General features: G+C 43.1%; 1 protein-coding gene across 2 annotated transcripts in view; it reads right to left on the bottom strand.

Annotated features, from left to right (window-relative positions):
• The window catches only part of JARID2 (jumonji and AT-rich interaction domain containing 2), a 311,197-nt gene that overhangs the window by 51,670 nt on the left and 237,234 nt on the right, over positions 1–22,293 (bottom strand). Inside the window, exons 5-6 of one of the 2 annotated variants that reach the window (XM_090039249.1) lie at positions 16,807–16,983; positions 1,867–2,093 (exon numbers count right to left, since the gene is read on the bottom strand). In XM_090039249.1, coding sequence (XP_089895375.1) covers positions 1,867–2,093; positions 16,807–16,983 — 404 coding nt within the window. The remainder of the gene's footprint in view (positions 1–1,866; positions 2,094–16,806; positions 16,984–22,293) is intronic. The other variant, XM_090039250.1, reaches the window with a different exon arrangement.

Here is a 22,293-nt window from a genome sequence, read left to right on the forward strand (position 1 = left end):
GGGGTGTGATCCCCACTGCCCCTCACTGCATGGGGGGGGGGGGCTGTCTCTGGGACCCTGGGGCAAGGAAAGGCAGCTACTGACGTGACAGGGAGAGCAGGTGAGGGATAGGGACTCATGGCATAGTTCCCCCATGCAGCATGGGGCAGTGGGGGGCAGCAGAGATTGCCCCCCTACCTAGCAGGAGCTGGTGGGCTTTTTTTTTCTTTTTTAGGTTGTTTTTTTTTTTTTTTTTTAAAGAGCTGGGACTCTGGGGCTGGGCAGGGGTCAGGGGGTGCTCAGGGGGGATGGGGGAGCAGGCAGGGGATGGGGCCTGATGGGGGTTCCCCCCCATGGCCCCTTCCCCTCCTCAGCCCCCCTCCCCACCCCCTACTTACCGGCACGGAGTCTGGGTCCAATTCCCTTTGGTGGTGAGCAGGAACTGCCCAAATCTCTCTGAATCTTTTCTGAATCAATTCAGAGAGCTTCGACTCAATTTGGACCTTTCTATTGGTCTCCTGATTCGATTCAGATTCAAAGAATTGGGCCAAACTGAATCAGCACTTGAAGCTTCGCACAGCCCTAGTGAAGACTAATGTGGCAGACACTCAGAAATAGGGATATAGGTAAAGAGTGGGCAACCATATGAAAAGCCAGAGTAAAGGACACAAAAGGAGACAAGTATTCAGTCAACAACTGGATGGGGAAGAAAGGAAAAGCAAAGGGCAGGAGGCAGACATACTGTAGAGGCCCTTAAAACAAGAATGGAAAAACTTGAATTCGATTCAGGAAATGGTAGGGAATGCCTGGAGGAATTTCTAGAAGGACTGAATAGTGTTGGAGCAATGGATACAGCAAGTATTTATTTTTGGTATTGGATACCGTGCTTTTGCCTTCATCTCCTTTCAAGTTCTATAAGCCCAATTTAGCCAACGCCATTTAAGACCTTGAGGGCTGTGCAAGCCCAAGACCATAAAAGGGGCAAACCTGTCCAAAAGAAAAGCCTGTATACGCCACACAATCCACAGCTAATAGTGAATTTCACCTTAGAGGTAGCTTGTTGTAGAATCACCTATAAAAGAGAAGCAGAAAAGAAGCCAGAAGAGAAGTATGATGGAGCTCTGCAATGGGAACAAGATACCACCAGGGCTCACAGGACCTCCTCACAGACTAGGAGGAATAGAGTCATTATGTGGGAGAGAATTTGTGGAAACAAGCTTCATGTCCTCTTTTTTTTTTTTTTTTTTGTAGTGTGGGAAGGAGTTGGAGTCAGAACATGTGCATTCGAAATCTAGTCCAGGTGCAAGATTAAGCAGAACTGAAGTTGCTGTGAGTATGGGTAAGCCAAAATGCAGGAACAGGTAGTGTTTGTGTGTCGCATGGTGAAAGAGAGACCCATATTCACATGAAGTGTGGGGGAAGATAATGTTCCCAGAGCTGGAAATAATTTCTTTTTAGACTCCAGAGTCTGTTCTGGCCACAAATAATACAGCCCACGTAGGGGTAATGCAAGCTTCGCTAAAATTAAAACAGAACCTGAAAGGAGCCACTGTAGGCAAAAACCGTTTGTGTTCTGTGTTTAGCCAACCTTGGCAATATCAGCAGGGCTCCCAGCAAGGGTGCCAATCATACAAATTAAATAGTTATGAATGCAATATTCTATAGTATATGTACACACTAGTCTAAAAAAGCCATTGTTATAAAGGGGTACCAAACCCATGTCCTGTTTCTCTTCCCTCTCCCCTCCACACTGATAATCAAATCCCTGCTTTCTTCTTACCATACTTTAAGGGTTCTGAAGTTCCCTTGGTGTGGGGTGGTGAAAAGGTGCTAGCACCTTATAAGTACACGTTTCCCGTGTGTCCACACTAGGACAGTATTCGTTACCTGTTTCCTTAAGTCCTGAGCCGATCTATGAAGAGTGTGGTTGTTAGCAGTAAGCCCTTTCGTAGAGGAGCCAGTGTTTGTAGTAGGGTGGTGATTAGCAGCAGCCTGTTCTTTACGGCTCTCAGCCTTATGTTCGCTGTTCCTCTCCTTCCCCGGTGTGGCCTCTTTGCTTTTGTGTTTATGAGCAGGTTCTTTCTCCTTCGATGATTTGCTGGATCCATTGAAAACTGGGAAGGGAGAAGGGAATGGACAGGAGACAGGGTTGGGGGCAAGAAGACAAAGTACATAAGAAACCACGGCCTTAATTTAAAAAGTAAAGAAGTAGAACTCCCACCTCCAAGAAAAATAAACTGTTGTGAGTATTAGCTATGTCATAGGTGCCTTATTACATATAATCAAAGTAGCTATATCAATGGAATATTAGAGGGACTGTTTATAAAAAACAGGTTTTCTGAAATGAGATACCAGCTTCAATATCAAATAGATGGAATTCAATACTGTCAATCAATGTCTGAGCCTGAATAGAGACTTATCAATTTCACTTTTGTTTCTAGCCAGTTTCTGATCAGCATTTTTGTTTTTTGATGTCCTAAAAGCTTGGGATAATGAATACTAAAAAGGAAAATTATATTATACATGATTATATATAATTTTGACTTCAGAGCAATATAATTTATATATACATGAAAATGCTTGAGGAGGATGCTGAATTTAATATTTTTTTTATTTTTAACAAAGCATATGCAAAAACATGCAAAAAAGCTAAATTGTTGCTCCAAATTGCCCCAAGTGTTGTTTCAGTGCTTGCTCCAAGCACGTGGTCTGCAAATGGGAAGGGGGGGGATAAAAAAGAAGAAAAAGTACTGGACAAAAGAAAAATAATTCATAATTATGTACAGACTATGTGCAAGTCATGAGGCCCAGCTCTGCCTTTAGCTGAGAACCCCAAATCCTTGCTGCAGTTATGAGAGAACTTGAAAGCAATGATTGTAAGCAGAAGTCCTGTGTCATGATCAAAATTAGCTAAATGTACACAAGTCTATCCCAGCAACTCCCAATCCATTTTCCCCACTGATTTAATCTAAGAATAACAACTGCTCTTCTCCTGCCAAGCAGCATGGAAAAAGAAGAGAACAAAAATCAAAACAGATTTTTTCTTTTCCTAATTGCATCCCCCATCAAACAGTCCTTCGTGCTACCTCTTTCTCAATGCTACACTTGGCAAAACAGTCTTTAGAGTACATCATGCAACATCTAGCCCCATAACTGCCTCCCTCCCTTCATTCAATTTTCCTTATGGAAAATATCCCATTAATTTGTTTTGTACCACAGCCTCTTTTTGCCACAAAAGGTCTGGGAAAGTTCATCATAATGAATACTCTCTTGCACAGCCACAAGTATCTGCAAGTTGTAGATTTATCATGTGTATGTTATTTTACATACACGTGTACATACCATACAAAAACACAAAGTGATAACTGTTTGAAACTTGCTTAAGCAAGTCAAATAAAATGCCGTATAAAATGGAAACTGAACAACATTATCAGCTCCTCAGAAAGCCTAATGCACATTTACAATACTTTCCTTTATAAGTTTAAAATCATCCTCCACGGAGACCCCAGCAGTGGCGGCGCCGTGACAGTGCGGGGCCAGCGTTTCCATGGAAACCAGCCCCAGCAATGGCTGGGCAGAGAGCTGCTCCAGGGCCAGGGCTGGGATCTTGCAGGTGATAGCGTGGTCCAGAGCCAGGGCAGAGCTGCTATCCACTGCCTGCACATCCCTGCCCAGGGCATCTGGGCAGCTGCTAGCAGCTCTGGACTACACTATTGTTGCTGCAAGATCCCAGCCTCAGAGCAGCTCCCCACCCAGCTGCATCCCCTGCCAGAGCTAATCCGGCTGGTCTTCATGGAAAACCTGGCTCCACACCTCACAGCCGCTGCTGGGATCTCCATGGAAACCGGCCACAGCAAAGCAGGCAGGGGCTGCTGGGAAATGGAGTCCTGCCCCTGGGCTCGGGTCACATGGGCCCTGGTGAGTTGCGTGCATGTGCGTGTGTCTGTTCACCCACACAGTCACAAGCTGCAGTGTTTTGGGACTGCCTGTGCTAGCACATTGTGCAGCCGATGGTCCCTGTCAATAATGCAGCCCTGGCGGCTTGGAAGTTGGACAGGTGTGATCTATACACTACTCTGTTAATTAATTAATTAAATCACCCTGGACAGAGGAAGTGCTTCTTCTACACTTCTCTGTTTCCCCTCTAAAACTCTCTGATGGACGCAGCTGTCACCGTGATCATTTCTCCAGCTGTGCTGTGGTGGTAAAATTTGTGGAGATGATAAACAAATAAGTCTGCAGTTACCTGGATCTTCCACCACCTCCTCCCAGCTAGATCTCCCATTTCCTGGTGTACAAAATAAATTACAGCTACTATTATGCCACAAAATATTGAAAGGATCCCAAGCAGCTAAATAATTAGGTTGGCGATTGCAAGAGATAAGGTGAAATCCTGTCTAAGTTAACAGGAGTTCTGGCACTGCCCTTAAATGAGACCAGGACCCCACCCCTGTCTCAGTTTCTCAATACAGCTGAAATGGATGATAACACTTCGCTATCACTGGGAGGTTTCAAGTTTATCCTTCTTTGCAAAGAGCGTTTGGCTCAGTTAACAAAACCTGGTTAACAATGGTTTTTTTCCCCAATGACAATTGGTTTATTTTTAGTAAGAGATAACACACACAAATAATGAATTTCAGCTGTGTTAATATGCGCTTTGCAACGGCAGGAAAGTGATATTTTTTCAATGGGGAAAAAACCGTAGTCACTGGATAAGCAGTTTTTGCATGCACAGAAACGTTAAGTCAGAGAGATTAGTTTTCTGTAGCCAGTTGCCACTTTATAGCTGCAAATTACTAAAACAGAAAACATAGCCAAAAAGTCAAATTGGGTGCTTTTTATGGGTTTAAAAAAAAAAGAGAGAGAACAAGAGACAAGGTATATTTTGTACGCAACAGCTCATTAATTTTAAGTGTCGTGGGAACCCTGCCAGTTTTACCCTTCTGAGTAATTATCTTTTGTCTTAATTTGTAAGATTCTTGAAAGGGGGAGAGGAAAAAATGGGTAAGAGAAAAAAATATTCACTCGCGCAGGAAAAGCTGAAACCCTGAAAAACACAATAGAAAAAAAACTGAAAGACAGACAGAAAGGAAACTAGATGCAAAGTACTCCTAGTCAGACGGTCCTTAATTAAAACAATAATTGGTATCGGCTTCTTTAAAGATCCTTCTTCACTTCTTTAAATAATGCTTAGGGTTGGGATATCCTTTTCTATAAAACAGTGCCATAATAATGTGCTCAGATATGCCTCAAGTTGTTAGGTTTTATTACCACAGTGAACTAAGCATTCACAGTAATCTTTGATCCTGATCCTGGTTTCAGTGAAAATAAGTAGTAAATCATTTAAATTCATGCAGTTACACACCAGCAAACCACCATAAGCGAAATAAGATTCAGGCCTGAAGTGGTAATAAGGGCCAATGGATGGAATGATAAAGTTTCACAGGAATATTATGTTGCCAAAGAGTCATCAGCCATAGGAAAGATGCATCCAAGAAAACTCCAGGAAATATTTCTCGGATTAAACCTGATTTAAAACAAAACTACTAAATCCTGCACTGGGTTCGTGTGCAGCAAGTTCCACTCCCCTTTTTGCCTACCAGCATTTCACAGTTTGAACTGCAGCTCTGCTTTGAAAACCTAGGGAAGCAAAGATATTGCACCTGAGGCTTCTCTAGTACAACCATCTCTCTCTATAGAGATTGAATGATGCAGAGTCTGGTCTCCCAGAGATTGATTCTTTTGCCTGCACACTAGACAAATTTTTGCTAGCAGTTATAAAGGTTGGTTCCCAATGGAAGGAGCAGGCAGAAAAGGGTTTCAGCCTCAAAGTCATTTTCTAAAAGCACAATTAAAGACGAATAAAACTTCTGGAGTCTTAAATAGCTGCACTTTCTTGTGCTGATGTAAGCATATGGTTCTGTATTTCTAACAGTGGTATCCATTATAGCTATGTGAAAAGGGGACTTACACTCAAGCAGAAATAAAGGCCTGACTAAGCTAATCATCGAGGCATCTATAACTTCATACCAATAGCCGCCTGCTAAGGTAAGCCTTCCCTTCCTTTCACCCACATCCCCCCCATGCCTCGTGGCAGGGCCGGACACAGGCATGGGTGAACTGGGCGGCCACCCAGGACCCCAACAGAAAGGGGGCCCAAAAATGGTAATTTAAAAATTGTCATCATCATCATCTCTGGCAAAGGGGTGGCGATACTGAAAGTTCGCCTGTGGTCACCAGGAGTCTAGGTACAGCGCATACCCTCACACAGTCAATGAGCTCACTATATCTCCGCTTCAGACAAGATGATTACAAACCAGTTCAACTATCTGTGAATATTTTATGCTCTGGACGCACTCCCACCCCTGGAGTTTTAATATTCTAACAGCTAATGGTGTGTGAGACAAAGGAAGCACAGCTTCCTGCTCTGGGCTAGCTGTTGTGACCAAATGTGCAAAGACAACTAAACCTTTCACTCTAGACTTGTCTACACAAGTCTCTCAGCCATAGCTACAGCTGTACTAATGCAGACTCTCAGTGTAAGGCACAATTCACAGAGGAACAGCCTGATTGGTGCGAGGACAATTCACCCTAGTTCTATTCTCTTGCATCAGGGAAAAATATATTCTGACCAGAGGTAGCCACAGATTGGTTCTGATATACAGGCTTTTGGACAACTGTCATGAACAAATGCTACTGTCTGGTGTAAGCTGTGCAAAAATCAGGTGTGCGGAGTTTCTAGCCTTTGAAGTTGCTGCACTTGTAGCTAAGGCCTGAGTTGTGCTCATTACTATAAGTAACACAAAGTTTCCTAAAGGATTTGCCACTTTGCTTGGCCCTAAAAATCTCCTGCTTTTCCAGCAATACAAATCAATGCACACCCCACAGATTTACTAAACCATAGATCTGGCCATTTTATAACATGTATGGGGATTACATCTGAAACATTTATAAGACGGAGCTGATTTACTAGTCATTTTTGCTCTACAGCTGGCTCAACGCATGAAACTTTCCCTACCAACACACCTTGGGTTTACGCTAGTCCCATGCTAGATTTGAATTGGGGATACTGAGTGAGAGCACTGGGAAAATACAGAGTGCCTACATGTGCAAGGCACTTTTCTATTCCGTGCACTGGCATTTGGAAGGGGGTATGCCTAAGTGCAAGGAACGTGTGAGAGCCTGTGCTGTGTAATACAATAAATTAATAATATTCCTCTAAATAAATAAATAAATAAAAGCAGGAAACCTAGGACAATAGTGGGAAAAAAGGTAAAGTTCTGTTTTTAATAAGAAAAAGGATCCTTGCTGTCGCTGAGGTATAAGCACAGGGGGAACTCAAATTCAGAGGAGACACCCCGAAATCAAAGAACACCCACCTGCTTTAGGTTGCCAAACACCAACAGAACAACACCGAGAAGAAAAACCTGCACAGTTCATTAGCCACGCTCATATACAGCTGAAGCCGGCAGGCAACATCGGAGACGTACGCTGGCCAGCTGATTCAAAAGTGGGCTTCAGCAGGAAGATGAGAAGAGCAGGAGAGGCAGCAGAGGCTGCAGGGGCCAGCGAGCTGACAAAAGTCCCAAACCAGGAGGGGCGATCCCAGCAACAGCAGCAGCTGCTCACAGCCTGCATGCCAGTTGCAGGCATCATCAAAACTTGGAAGAAGACTCTGTCCCAAAGCAAGTGGTGGAGACTATGGAAGGCAAGGCAGTTCCACGCTCCAGGCTCCAGCTGCACAGGATGGTAGGAGGGGAATCGACCAAGAGAGCAGCAGAAGGAACCCTCACCAGAGGCAAAGAGGGGAGCAGTGTCAGGGGACGTGGCCAGGCACAGGCTACAGGGCAGGGAGAGAAGAGGGACCTTTCCCTTTGATCTCCCTCTTTCCTACTAGTCCTCTCTTTTGTTGTGTCTTATTATTTTCTTTTGTTGTTTCTTCTTAAGTACAGCACAGAGTTGCCTTGTGTTTGTGTTTCTTTTTTATTCATTGTGCACCATGGGCTAGAGTTTTGAGCTGGGAGATCCGGGAGACATAACAGGCCATAAGGGCCACTCACAGGAAGTAATCAGTAACCAGCACTGAACCCAAGAGACAAATCCGCAGAGTAGGCAAACATCTGATGGATCCAAGAGTACTTCATTAAGGTGGAAATACAACCTGGTACTCGAGAAAGCGAAGACCATCAAGATCGGAGGGCAAGCCACAGCGACATCAAGCGACCCGTCATAGGCTGGCATATAGAAGGGATGTAGGGGAATATCTGCAAATATCTGTTGGGAGGAACATCCGACCTCAAGGGACCTCCAACGGAAGACCCCACCACTGAAGTTTCATCCACAGTCATGGCAGGAAAGTTCTGGGGTACTCCCCGGGGTGATCAAGGCCCCTACCAGAGGTTACACGAAGCCTCCCTGCTTCTCTCACCAGGCGCCCACACCAAGGCAGCGTGCAAACGGATTTTCAAAGAGAGACGGGCACACTATGTTGAACACAACCCAGATATTCAGATGTAAACATCATGTCATTATACAGCAATGTGTTTGGGAAGAGATGCAATATTAAGTCAACTATCTGGCATTAAGTATGCATTACGATACAAAGACATTCTTGGTCTGGCACCAGTTCAATTTTAGGTCATGAAAACATGTGTGGCTTTCAAAGAGGCTGGCTTTCAAAGAGGCTTTCAGGACCTAAACCGTTTTAAATGGTACTTCCCTCCTGCAGGGATTAAAACAGTGAGATATTGCCACAGAAATAAAATAATTTAACATTTTCAACTGTTTGGAGTTAGGTGCCAGTTATATACAGAGTTGTATAAAATAACCTTTGCAGATAAATACTATTTTGTAAGCTTATAAATTCTACCTCTCTAGACCAGAGAGTTGTATAGATGGATTTGTACAGAGAAATGGAACAAGACATCATCAGATGCTAAAACAAATAAAGGAAAAACATTGTTATGCAGGTGTCTCTCCTGTGCTATCCCAACTCCGGCTAAGTTATAGGTGTACAAGTCCCTGGCAGGATTTCTTGATCTCCTCTAGCAGACACAGACTTAAGTCAAGAAAACTTACCAAGGACTTCTACACCTATAACTTAGACTAGGTACATATGTTCAAAAAGCCCAAGGCAGAATCGATTAAACTTACACAGATTTCTTTAATTGGTGTAGGGTAAGTTCCAGAGCGAACAAAACACACGTTCACCCTTTGATGAGGAGGCACACAGGCTGCCTGCACTGGCCAAGGCCAGCAGGCTAGGGTCGATCCTCCATGCCTCCCAGCATGGGAATGTCAGGATACCAGAAGTTGCAGAGTGCATCCCAGCATCTGATCCACCCTTGATTAGCTGCCGGGCACTGGTAAGCATGCCTCCTCCCGCTGCCAGCATGTCAGCTGCAGGCAGACAGAGGCAACCGTGCTTGCCTGTCCACTGCAAGTGAATCCACTCCCTGGAGCTGCACCTGCCCATGGTTGTGCTTCTGTACCCCACGAGTGGGCAGAGACCCAGGAAGCCTGACCGAGCTGCAGGGCAAGCCATTCTCAGGCACTGTGCTCACTCTGCTTTGTGAGCCTGAAGGAGGGGCCAGCTGAGCACTTGGCTGGAGCAGCTGAGCACAGGCAGAAGCTTGTACGCCTCCCTACAAGGCAAGGCAAGTGGTGGAGGGGGTGTAAAGGCACCTGGCATACCAGCAGACAGCAACCTAACATGATTTGATAGTGGATCTGGTAAAGAAGTTTGATGCAGTAGACTAACTTAATACAAATAAGTTTGAGTACACATCAATCCAAGACTATCTTAGGCCAGGTTCTGCCATTTTAGACTATGTGCCTCGAATGTCTGTACGATTACAGGCTTGGTTCAATTTTTGATCACTTACTCTAGATTATGTGCAATATCTGTATCTAGCCTCAGCCGGATTTGGGATAGGCTAGGAAGGGCACCTGCATAAAAAACAGTGCCATCCAGTGGACTGCAAGGGAAATTTCTTGCAGCCAACAAGTACATAACCTAAAACTGCATAAACAAGTACGTGCTTAGAGGAGTAGATGGGACAGTACAGCTGTAAAATATATCTTTGTTTTGAAAAAAGAGTAAAGCTAAAATGTAGAGCTGCCTTATTCCAACACATATCCTGCTACACTCACTTACTAGCCATGTAATCCCACAGCCTATGTACACAAATCTTTCACTCAGCTTTGAACTATTTTATAACATTTTCAGTCTCCCCATACTTTTCACAGGTCGTTCACCTCAGCTACTAAAAAATGTCAGCCCCCAAATGTGGCCTGCTTAATTTGCATATCAAAACAAAATTACTGCAGAAATGGTCACTTCTGTGTTGCTTTTTTTTCCAGAAAAACTAAGTGCAGCAATTACTGGTTCCACAATATTTCAATAAAAGGCTGTGAAATCATGCAAATAATTGCCAATACATTTGCTAGACTAGTACTGCACCTCCCAAATGCTCTCATAATCGCACTGTGGCAAGAAACAGCAGATATTTTTCTTGTGGTGTGAAGTCCAACAGACAGGCACATAACTAGGAGTGGAAAATCCTCAGGCACCAATTTAGAGGCAGCAGCAGCTCAGCAACATCCCCCACACCCTCCAACCCTGGCTCCCCTGCCCAGGGAGTCAGAAATGCTAGTTACATCTGTGCCAATAGAACTTAAGCCTCTTGAGCACATACACCCAGATATAGATTCAATTAAACCTAAAACTAAAAGAGGAAATGTGCACACAGATGCACATTCAGGATTCTCATACAAATACTCAGGAATGCTGGCATCTACAAGTGTTGCGACTTACAGCACAACAGGTTAAAAAATACACTGAACAATACACTGAAGTGACAAATAAGTGTGTCCCAGTTTTCTGCACTTGAACAGTGTACTGCATTGGTTCTGAAACGTGCTAAATTTCCCTTTGCAAATTGGGAACTAAAACGTTTTATGTTTCATCTGCTCAATGGAAGGAACTGTACTAAACACAGCATGGTATTTCCAATGATGTTTCCTTTACCCGAGGCTTATGTTAGAACATAAATATATTTGCTAGATCTGGTTTTTAGATCCCTTCAAAGGAAGCTCCAAGCACACATCCATGGCAGACCAAAGCTGTCGTTGTCTTTGAAAATGTCTGACAAACCATGTTCTAGAGAGATAATATTCCAGAGCATGGGACTGCAGCCATTTCAAATATAGTTAGACCCCAGCGTGCACTGAGCAAACTAGTATTCTCCGTTGCAGAGAAGAGCTGTGTGTAAGGACTGCTGTAGTTCACAGATTTTGCTTGGGAGTAGAGAAAACTCAACTGTCTAGCTTAGAAAACTGGTATGCACTGAAAGTAAAACAGATCGTCTTAGGTGAAGTAGTTCCACAAACAGATGGCTCTCTTCCTTGTCTGAAATCTTTTTATTACTGATGCCAGACATAATGAATCATAAAGCCTTTGTGTTGAAAGTAGTTAGGCTAAACACAGAGTTTTTACAGTCAGGTAATTTAGGGGGTTTTCTTTGCAACAGTCCTCCATTGAGAGCTTTCCAGTCCTCAGCGTCCACCTTTCAGGCAGCCAGGTCATGCCACTCCCTGGATCAATCACTCTCCAATAAGGTCTGCCCATGTTACTGTCCCACCTCCACTCCCCAATGATGGTTTTGCTTTCAGGAGCCTGACATAGTAACAGCAAATGGCAACAGAGAAGGTGCTTCTCCTAAACAAACCATGATTTATTTTGCCAAAAGGTATGTAAAACTCATAGAAATGGACTGAAAGCAGAGAGACTCTTACCTATGTTTGAGATTCCCTGCAGGTGTCTAGCTAAGTGTGAATTAGCCCAGGTGCTCCCCTATCTTACTGGGGAACCAAGTTACAGCTTGCTGCAGACCAGGCAGTGATTCTCCCTTCCCTATCTTCAGAGCCTATCTTTTAACAGGCCAGTCTTTTCACGTCCTCTTTTTCACCTTGCCCATCTGCCCACTCACAAGACTTGAGGCTGAGGACTTCATTTTTGTGGCTGTAGATCTGGCTGTTGTGTTTGAGGGGCTGTTCCTTACTTAGGTGGTTGCTTTATTTTTCCTGCCTATTCTGTTTTAACTGTATGCATTCAGGCCAGTGACTCTTAATCGGGGTCCTGCAAGATCCTTGTAAGAGCTGCAGTGCCTGGCCCCCATGCAAAGAGGTAGGCACACTGCTCACCACCCCCACCCCACCAGCCCCAGAGTCCAGCAAACAAGGGGCACCCACAGCTGCCCCCCCTCACCCCATCACAGCCCATATACTGGCTGCTCTGAGCAGTGCACTGTCACAGGTAGGCACATGTGGAGTGGGAGCAGTTTTCTTTAGACGGACTTGTCCACCCACTCACATGTTCCCAAGGCCAGGGGTTCTGGACTGGTATGCAATTCCCTGGAGCAGCTGCCTCAGGAGCAGGGGCTATGCTTGCCCAGTCAGCTACAGACCAAGAAGTGAGAAGGGGCTCACCCTCCCTCCTCCCAGATGTCGTGTGTTCTGTTGCCTACCCCTGTGCCCCTCCAATACCCTCCGTGCTCCCCCCACTCCCCACTGTGTGTACTGTCAGGCACCTCATGCCTGCAGCTTGGGTGCTCCTTGGCTCTGTTCATTTTGGTCGCAGGAATGGAGTTCAGGGGCAACTGCCCTAGAATAATCAGTTCCTGGTCCCCAGTGATTACCTGAACCCATGTGCAGGGCATCCCGGTGCCATGCTGGGAGCAAACTTAGGAAGGCCCAGGCAGAGACAGATGGGCTGTCTCCTTGGAGAGCTTGAACACTTATATTATGTTCTATAATCTATTATAATATAACAATATAATTAATAAGTAGCATGTTAAGAATATGACTACAATGCTAATATTATAGTATCCATAGTATATTTATATTAATTTAAGTACTGCTGAAATTCTGAAAACTTTTGGAAGAGGGCTTTGACTCTAAAATGGTTGAGAACCACTGGATTAAGCCATAGAACATCACACAGGTACACTGAGGAACAGGAGAGATGTATAAAATAACAAAAGTAGACCAGAAATATTCCCTGGGTCTCAACATTCCCAATTTGGGCAAATACACGGACATTTTAGACGCATTCCTAATGACAATTAAAGAAGTATGTGCTTAAGGTCAAAATTAGTTCATAGTTCAGTTGCAATTAAGACCCAGCATCCTGAACTTCTGTTCTAATCACCACAATGCACAGCCTCCCCAATTTCCTATACTTTAATTAAGAATTCACCACAAGCTTCCTTAATACATAGTTGGAAGCTTGACGTTAAAGGCAACCACGTCTTTTTTTTCCCTAAAGAAAAAGGAGAGACCCCCTTAATGCACATTCTGTAAAATTATACCAGAATAGATTTACATGCTATAACAGAAAGAGAGATTTCTTTATTCTTGCTGAAGGTTCACGTGGTCTCTTAGCTGGGAAAATACTCTTTGAAGTCAGCTGCATTGTGGAAACCAACTGATTCAATTGATTAGTTTCTGGCCTTTCACCATTTTAACCCTGGTATGAATCCTAAAGCAATTAAAAACCTTCTGACTCGGAATACAATTCCGCATTTAGCTCTAGAAGGCTTACTCAAAACATCCTCCCCCTAAAATGATCCACTCAATGGAGGGAGGGGAAAAAATTGCTGGTAGTTTTGCTGCTTAATTTGCTAGACATTGTAGAAAGTGCACGTAGAACTGGTTCACGAGCAAGCAAGTTGACATAAACATAGCTGTCCATTTTAAAAAGATACAGAAGAACAGTTTCTTTTGCAAGCAAATACAAATGTTTTACTTCAGAAGAAAAGCAGCTCAACTCTTCCTAACAAGGCTGCTCTCTTGCTGGCTTTATTTTACTTATTATAAATTTGAACACGCAAGAGCATGCATAAAAGGAAAATTATTGAAGATCTCATACATAATACACAGGCAGATTCCATAGGACACACCTAAAACAGCACACAGGACATAAGATGTCACCTTCCAACAACCAAACATTAATGTCTGATCAAAGACACATAACAAGGCAGCTGGGCACCAGCAATGCACAGGCAGTGGCCACTTCTGGCTGCTGCCATGCCACTCGCATGCCTGTAGCACCAGCTGTTATTTTCTTACCCCACCTCCCACGTTGATGCTTGGGGAGGCTACTCTGGTTAGTTATTCTACTGCCTGACCAAAGCAAGAAGTCTCCAAAAGATTCCACTTTGAGACTTTATCAGGAATGTCTGCAAACTCATTCTAACGTCCCACCAGATCTACCCTGGTCAGCTCAATGTGGCAATGATATAGAACTAGTTTTCAAAAGCAAAGACCTACCATTTTTTCTTATGGTAACTGCAGCAATATCTTAGAAAAATGTTTAATCACAAAACTATTGCTGTGTGCACTTAGATTTTAGACCCAGCATACTATCATGTATGTTACTCTTCACTCTAGCACAAAGGTGGTTGGCAGCCAGTCACTTCCCCTTGCTAAACATTCTTCTACCCTACATGGAAGCTAAATGACCAGAGAATGTCCAAAGTACCAAGGAAGTGGGAATAAAAATATAGGCAATCATAAAATTCTATAATTATCTCTGTGAATGCAGCAGAGCATTCAGAGATTGCATCGTATACTCACTGTCTCAAATCCCTTGAAAAAGCCTATTCATGCATATATACATTTTTAAACACATCCATCCATTTTCTGTTGAGGCAAACTTCAAATAGAAGGCTCAACAGGTTAAAAATATGTGGACAGATAATTTGTAAGAATGGTGTATTCTGAGCTCTACACACCAAAAATGCTACAGGCTGCTACATGGCTAGTAGAAAATAGCCATTATACCCTAGATAGTTGATCTGTCCCTTTTCCTAAGAAGAAATCAGTTGACCCTGTCTTATAACATAAATCAAGCTTGGAAGCTTTGCTGCTATATGTCATAGCAAACCATCAAGATTATCAAGCCTAAAATGCTTGAATACATGCTCTATGGTAAAAACAGAAGGCTTTAATTAAAAACTGACTCTCACGCTAGATTGAACTAATTTGGTGCAGTCGTCCCCTGTTGGCCTTGCTTGTGGTCTCATGGAAAGAGATGCACATGAACCACAGCCTATGTTATTCACAAAGAAAACTTCCATGGGCAAAACAAAGATGACAGACAGAGAAAACTGGACTTACTCACAAGGCAGTTTTCAACATAGAAAAAAGGTGGTGTTTTGTATTTCAAAACCTCTGAAAAACATTTCACATAGACCCCACATATTGCAGAAAGGTCTCTGGTATAACCCTTAATGCAAAAGTTTCACTCATGCTGGCTGTCCTCTGTACTGACAAAGAAGATCAAGCCATATTACAGGCAAAACAAAAAAACCAAAAAAACCAAAAAAAAAAAATTAGCCCTTTGCTCCAGTGGAGTTTTCAGGAACCTGTGGTTTCAAACTAGTTTCAAAGTCCCAAATTGCAGCCACAGTCTCAAGGAACTTACCATAAATCTTTTGGCACAACATACGTATTTAAAGCCAGAAGTTCTGTGTTAAGAGTATGGAGAATTTCTTTCGTTCCTGCATGCAACTTTGCACTTGCCACTTTACTAGTGGTGAAGCACACGGTTTTATTTACAATGAACCCAAAGCATAAAGTCTTGATGTGGCAGCTGAAGGTGTTTGGAGCCAAACAACTCTAAAAAGCCTGTGAGCTAAAGTACTGGAAAGCATCCTATCCCCTTCTACCCCTCTGCAACCAATCCATGAATAAAGAAGTAAACTCAAGAGTTTTAGAATGCAATGGAAACAGCTCCAGCCAGCCACACAAAATAGGTTGGATACCAGAAGCAGCTCTCTGTAAAGAAAAAACTGTTTGGAAAAGCAGCCACTCATATTTGGAATAGCCTGGACCTATTAGTATCTTCCTCAGCTAAGGAAGAAGATGAAAGCAAGAACTGCCCCAACCTTCCTCATCCTCCTAAAAAGCTTGAAACAGAAACAAATCTTCTTTTCTGATGAGAGGAGAGGAGCTGCTCAGGGGGTCATTACAAGGCTCTTCCCACCTCAGGGATAGTGGGGAAGGGAATAGAGAACCAATGCTGGCTTGCTGTGAGGAGCAGCAGCATTAGTTTAACAGGGTGAGGTGCTGATGCAAACTGAATGATGAATGATTTTGGTGGGAGGGGGGGATGGCAACCCAGATATTTTTCTCTCTGGCCACTAGGCTTAGTCCTTTGGGCGAGGAGGTGTTGAGTAAATCTTTCAAGCCGACGTAACACATGACATTGATCAATTTATCTGGATGACACAAAGGCCATGTGAAGAATATATGCTGCGACTAAGGCATCTCTGCCGATTTGCAAAAAAATAACTGATGTGATCTGCAAGAATAAAATCTTGTGTTACCAGCTGCATTAACAGAGAAGCTTAAAAACCCAGCTGCAAGTGAGGTGGGCAATATCCCATGGGGAATAACAATGCTGCCTCTTAGATGTGCATTTTGGTTATATTTATTGAGTATTTTTGCCTTATTTGTAACTTAAAATCAAATCATTCCAGATTAAATACCTGTGTCCAGGCAGCTAGGGAATGCCAAATAATAGCTTGAGACATTAGCAGAACTATTCTCACTGTGTTGCTTGAAGCATTGCCTGGTCCCTCATTTATACTTCTCCCATGAGCAGATAGAAAGCAGACTCTAGACAGAGACTGGGAGAAGAAATGGAAGACTGCCGTTCCATTCCAGACCAATTTCATATGATAAGCAGTACCAGTTTTCTCCCAGAGCTCAGTTTTTATCCTTTTTTATTAGGCAACTTTCCCAATAAGATTTGGGACTTACCATGCCCATTTAGAATCTGCTTATGCGTTTTTCCTTTCCTGGGGGTTGAATGGCATGAAGATGAAGCATTATTGGTGGCTGCCTTTGTGTCCTCTGACTCATCTTCTTCTTCTTCTTCTTCCTCCTCATCCTGAGAGCTTCCAAAATATACCATGTTGCTGGGAAGGGCTGGAGAACCTGAGCATTATGAAGAGATGACTTGTTAACATTACTCAATACCCCTCTGCACTACCAGTATAAATTGTAATCTAATTTAGTGATAAAACCATTGAGAGTGAACAAGGAAGGGGAGGCAGGTCACGTTATTGCATGTGTTCAATAATGGTTTCACAAAAGGGATCCAACAAAAGTACTTCAGACTTGGGCTCAAGTTGAGTGCTCAAGTACCCAAGTCCTTTGCTCAACACTGCTGATTTAAAGGAGGAGATTGCGTGTTTTGCTGAATTTGGATTGAAGGGACCACAGATAAGCCACTCTGTGCCTCAGAAAAATGTCAGAAGAGTAATCCTGCTCGAAGTAATGACGTTTAGTGTTCACAGTGCTTTCCACTCGCATATCTCAAAGGGCTAATGCTGAGAAAGAGAAAACTGAGCCACAAAGAGGTTACGAGGTTAAGGGACCTGTTGAAGCTCATGTGAAGAACAGAAGAGAACTAGGGTCTCGATTTCCCATGCAGTGCCTAGTTCCCATACTGTCCTTCTCTCTCTCAGCTTTCAAACTGTGGGCCTTCTCAAAGGACTCATGCACACAAGCATAAACACTTTGAAATGCACTGTTTGGTGTGGATGGCAGGCAACAACTTAAAACTGAAGGAATAACTCAAGATTAAAATTAAAATTTACCTCCTGCATAGGAAGTCCTTCCTGTGTGGATACTGTTGCTAGTAATGACAGTTAATAGGCATCCTATCCTCCTTTATCTCAAATGTCAGAGCTGCTACTTTAAGAGGAGTCTTCCACTCAATCCCAGATCCCAGATGCCTTAAAGAGCAGGCTGTTCAGTTATGCACACAAAGGTTTTTCAGAAGAACAGAAACAAACAAACAACAACTCCATAGAAGTCGAAAACAAGGGATAAAGCAATTCATCTCTTACACCCTAGTACACTCATTCCCAACACAAGGAAAAGGGGGATGAGCAGGGAAAACTCCACCAAGTTTCCCCTTCTTGGCAGCACATCAAGACCTTTGGCCAGGGAAAGAGCTTGTAGCTAAAGGCTACATACAGAGCAGTGGCAGTAGATAAGTGGACCCTACTGCCCACTTTCACTGGCCTTGGGTCCACCCACAGACCTGTTCCTCTTCTTAGCTCCTACTCAAACCTCTTCTCTCCCCTTCCTTCCCATGCACACACAGCTTTTTAGTGGGCATGGACTGGGGTGGATCTGGGGTGTGTACTGGTGTACTCTCACTCCCCAGTCCTGGTCCACCCAAAGTTTCAAACCAACTACTTGGCAGTGGCAGCAGAATTTCTAGTCAGGCAGTGCTGAGGGAGTTACTTGACTCCATGGCTCATTATAATCTACCTGATCCCTACTAAACGCTTCATTCCACAGGTGCTAATGACCCTCTCTTTCTAATGGTCTTAATGTTCCGCGCATCAAGCTATTCTTTCTCCTGCAATTCTGCAGTCTGTTCGCTGCTCCTGGTAATGAAGCTCCTATTTCACAGTCCTGAAGATTGTTTTTTAACTCATTCCAATGAAGTTATATTTGTTTTTACTTCATTCTTGAACTGAATAATACAGCCCTAGGCCCCTAGCATATTAGTATATCTTCTAGTTTATTTTTAACTGGAGAAAATGTATGTTGTTTTATATGCAATTATGTCATTGCACCTACTTTTCAAAACTCTAGATCCACCAACAGGCATGGATGGTTCTTTCAGATATTCGCTAGGCTGAATAAAGCATGGATGATTCTACCTCCTCTCCCTAGGTGACCACAGGGCCAGCTGCAGCCCACAAAGAGACTGAATCAGGCTTGAACACCTTGGGGAATCCACAGCACACTGCTGCCAGCACTGCAGAGGAGGTATCCCCAGAGTCCTACAGCCTTCCTCGTTCCATCTATTCCCTCAACAGCATCTGCCTGTTGCTGAGGATGTGGAGATTTGCAGCATGCAACAGGGGGCTGGGTTGGAAGCAGCAGTCCCTGGTGACAAGACGCTGCCCTAGGACCAATGCTGTTTTTAGAAAACAGATCCCCTCTACTGTCAGCTAGTGCACTGGACATCAGCAGGGGTACAGCTGGCACATACTGCTAGGGTTCTTTCCCTATATATAGACAGGTACATATACAGACTTATAAGATGACGGAGAGAATAACCAGAGAAACTACACTTAATAGTTTGCCTACCTACTGGTTTAGTATATACCCGGACCTTCCCACGTCTGTAGAATAAGGATCAGCAGAGCCAAGGTTCAAAAGTCATTCTCAAGGCATGAGAATCAACACAATTTACTTCAAATGAATAGTGGGGCTTTTTACTCAGGACAGGAACATTAAAGCATACTATAAGCAAGCATTTAAGGAAGGCAAGAAGCAATTGGGAAAAGGGGAAGGGGGAGGGGGGCAGGGGATGGGAAAAAAGAATTGTTCCATTTGGACAAGGAAGCAATAACCTGGGACAATTCTGCCTGACAAGTATGTTTCCCTTTTTCTTCCCTCCACACAAGTCTGCAATAGGAATCCAAGAATTACTGGCTCCGTATGCTGTATCAGCTCATTCTATGACTTGGTGCCAAGGTTCACAATGTTTGGTATCGTCATTATTATTAATGCTATACAAACAATGGCAGGAAAGCAAAAGTCACTGCAACCACTAAGGAGCCCAGTTTCATAGTTTAATAGCTGCTTGGCTTCAAGAAATCAAATATTTTGGGGAAAATAGAAACACAGTGGCAGAACAATCCAACCTGGAATACAGGGTTGAAGTGTATGTTGAAGTATATGTGCTGTTCAGGAAAACTAGAAATAAATGTGAAGTTGCATGGTCACTACACACATTAATGACATGAGAGGATGTAAAGAAAGCAAGCTTAGTATGGATTAAAAAAAAAGATTCTGTTTAGGGTGCTAACTAAACAAAACAAAAAGCATATCAGATACTAGCTGTCATGCAATAAAATAATGCAATAATGAAATATATAAATGTGATGTTAACCACATTTTAATTCAGTAGCAGAGAATGGATCTGCTTAGAAAAGGAAGGAAAGGTCAACTCAGTTGAGAACAGGGCTGTATACCCTACCTAACTCTGAGCAGGCACTCTCTCTACCCTCATTCCGTGAATGTACCACCTCCAGTTGCAACAGCACACTTTTTAATTCTCTTCCAATTTCAAATTATGAACAAGGTTTAAACTATATCCCTCTGACAGCTCAGACTGTTTGGGGAGTACATTTCCAGCCTAGGGAAATTAGACTAGCAGCTTCCAATAATATAGGAGAATCACACTAATTCTCACTACACTAATCCAGCAACTCTGCAGTATCACAGAGAGGCTGGTATTCTCCCCCCACATTTCATAGAGATTTATTAAAGGTGACCTGCAAAACAGAAAAAAAATGGACATAGGCCATTTAAAGCTTTTGTTTTTAATTATTATTACTATGTATAAGGAAGGCTGAAATATTTTTAAATTAAGGGTGTTGGCTTTTTCCTGCTTGCTTCTTATATTAATATCTGATTTATTTATTATTCTTATATAATAGTAGTATTTAATGACTGCCCTAGACTGTGGAATGGTCTACAACAGGGGTTGTCAACTGGGGGTATGCATACCCCTGGGAGTATTTTGGAAGGCCCAGGGGGCATGCAGCAGTGCTGTGGAAAAGCTGCTGGCACTCCCCACCTCTCCCGGCGCTCATCGACCGACCGCCAGGGTACACCAGCCAAGAGACTGAAAACCTCTGGTCTACAACTTAAATTCTGCTGATTTAACTGAAGCAGTGCTATTAAACCCATTTCGTTCAACAAGTGCACAAGTGCAGAAGGCTGAAGAACACTGGCTAAATCAGGCTTGTCACTGCTAAAACTGCATTGTAACAAGCCACTCCAATTGAAGAGTCCATATTAAGGCGTTTCCACGAAACTAAAGGAAATCAGTTTAAACTATACAGGCAAAAATTTGCACTTAAAAAAAAAGCATGTGTGGCACACACTACAGTTTAACTCAAGTTAATTAACTGCCAATTAACCAGAGCTAGTTAACATACTTTGAACATGAGAGTACAGATAATCCAGGATGCACTTGTTACCCTTCCACCCCAGACAGAGTTAAAAAAAAAACCAGCCCACTTTCTGACAGATAAACCCAAGACCTAGGGTGACTGGAGAATTAATGAAATGGCAACATTGCATGAGTTTGGAGACTTAATGCTAAACAAGTGACAGGGAAAGAAATGTTCATAGTTTGTTTAAGACATTTCATATTTGTTTTGATTTATTAACAGGCATTTCATTTCAATCCCTGATTAACATTTTAATTTTGGAAAAGGGTGCACGTTTCAAAAGAGCCAACTTGCTCAACAGCGGCATGAGAAAACAACGGTAAGCATGTCGCTGAGTCCTTCAAGAAAAAATAAATTTCACATTCTTGATATTTCCAAGTAAAAAAATATATATTTTTTTTAAAAAGTAAAATTCAGGTTTTTAAAGGCAAAAAAAATAAAAATAAAAGAATCCCATTTAAAAAAATAGTTGTAGGTCTCTTTTAAGAAGGCAGTGTAGCAAGGACTGCCTCTAAGGCTGCCGTCCAGATGTGAGTGGTCATTTGATTCCCTGGGGACAACCAGAGGTGGTGAATCTTATGCAGCCACTAGTTTTACCCAGGAAATGCCTGTGCCATGCACGCTTTAGCATGTGGCAAGTTACTCCAGGTGGGGTAAGAGAGGCCGGAGGCAGTACTGGCTTGGCCGCAGCCGCCTTACCTGAGGTCCTGGTGACCTCCTGTGGCTGCAACACCAGTGATCCTGCCGTATGGAGCTTGGCTGGCAGCAGAGCGTGGTTCTGGGCGGCCAGGCGGCAGCACACGCTACCACTGTGTGTTCCACTCCACTTTATTTTTCATGGGATTTTTTTTGACTCCTGGATATCCAGGGGTCAAAAACACCCTCCATGCTGCTCCCTTGCAGCCCAGAGAACAATGGAACATGTAGTATGTTTGCGGTGCCACATACTGCACACCTGCGCTCGTCTGGACACGGCCTACAAGGGCATTGCATTTATAAAAGACACTACCTCAAAACTACTCTTAAACTCGAGATATTATAAATAACTAAAACTAAACAGCACCAGCCATGAAATATATGACAATGTAATATCCTTGGGTGCCTTATTCTGCTGGTTTCTCACTAAGTCTCAGAATTTGGTCATTTGCATTGAATTTTGAAGTTGTTAATGAGGGTCTATATCATTAGCTCTTTTTACACAGTAGGTATGAGGGTGGTAACTTAACAACTTAAGATTTTTTTTTAACGTATGAAG

The sequence above is a fragment of the Crocodylus siamensis genome, chromosome 3 (genome assembly GCF_052110815.1).
Source record: "Crocodylus siamensis isolate JL-2025a chromosome 3, ASM5211081v1, whole genome shotgun sequence".
NCBI classification, from domain to species: Eukaryota; Metazoa; Chordata; order Crocodylia; family Crocodylidae; genus Crocodylus; species Crocodylus siamensis.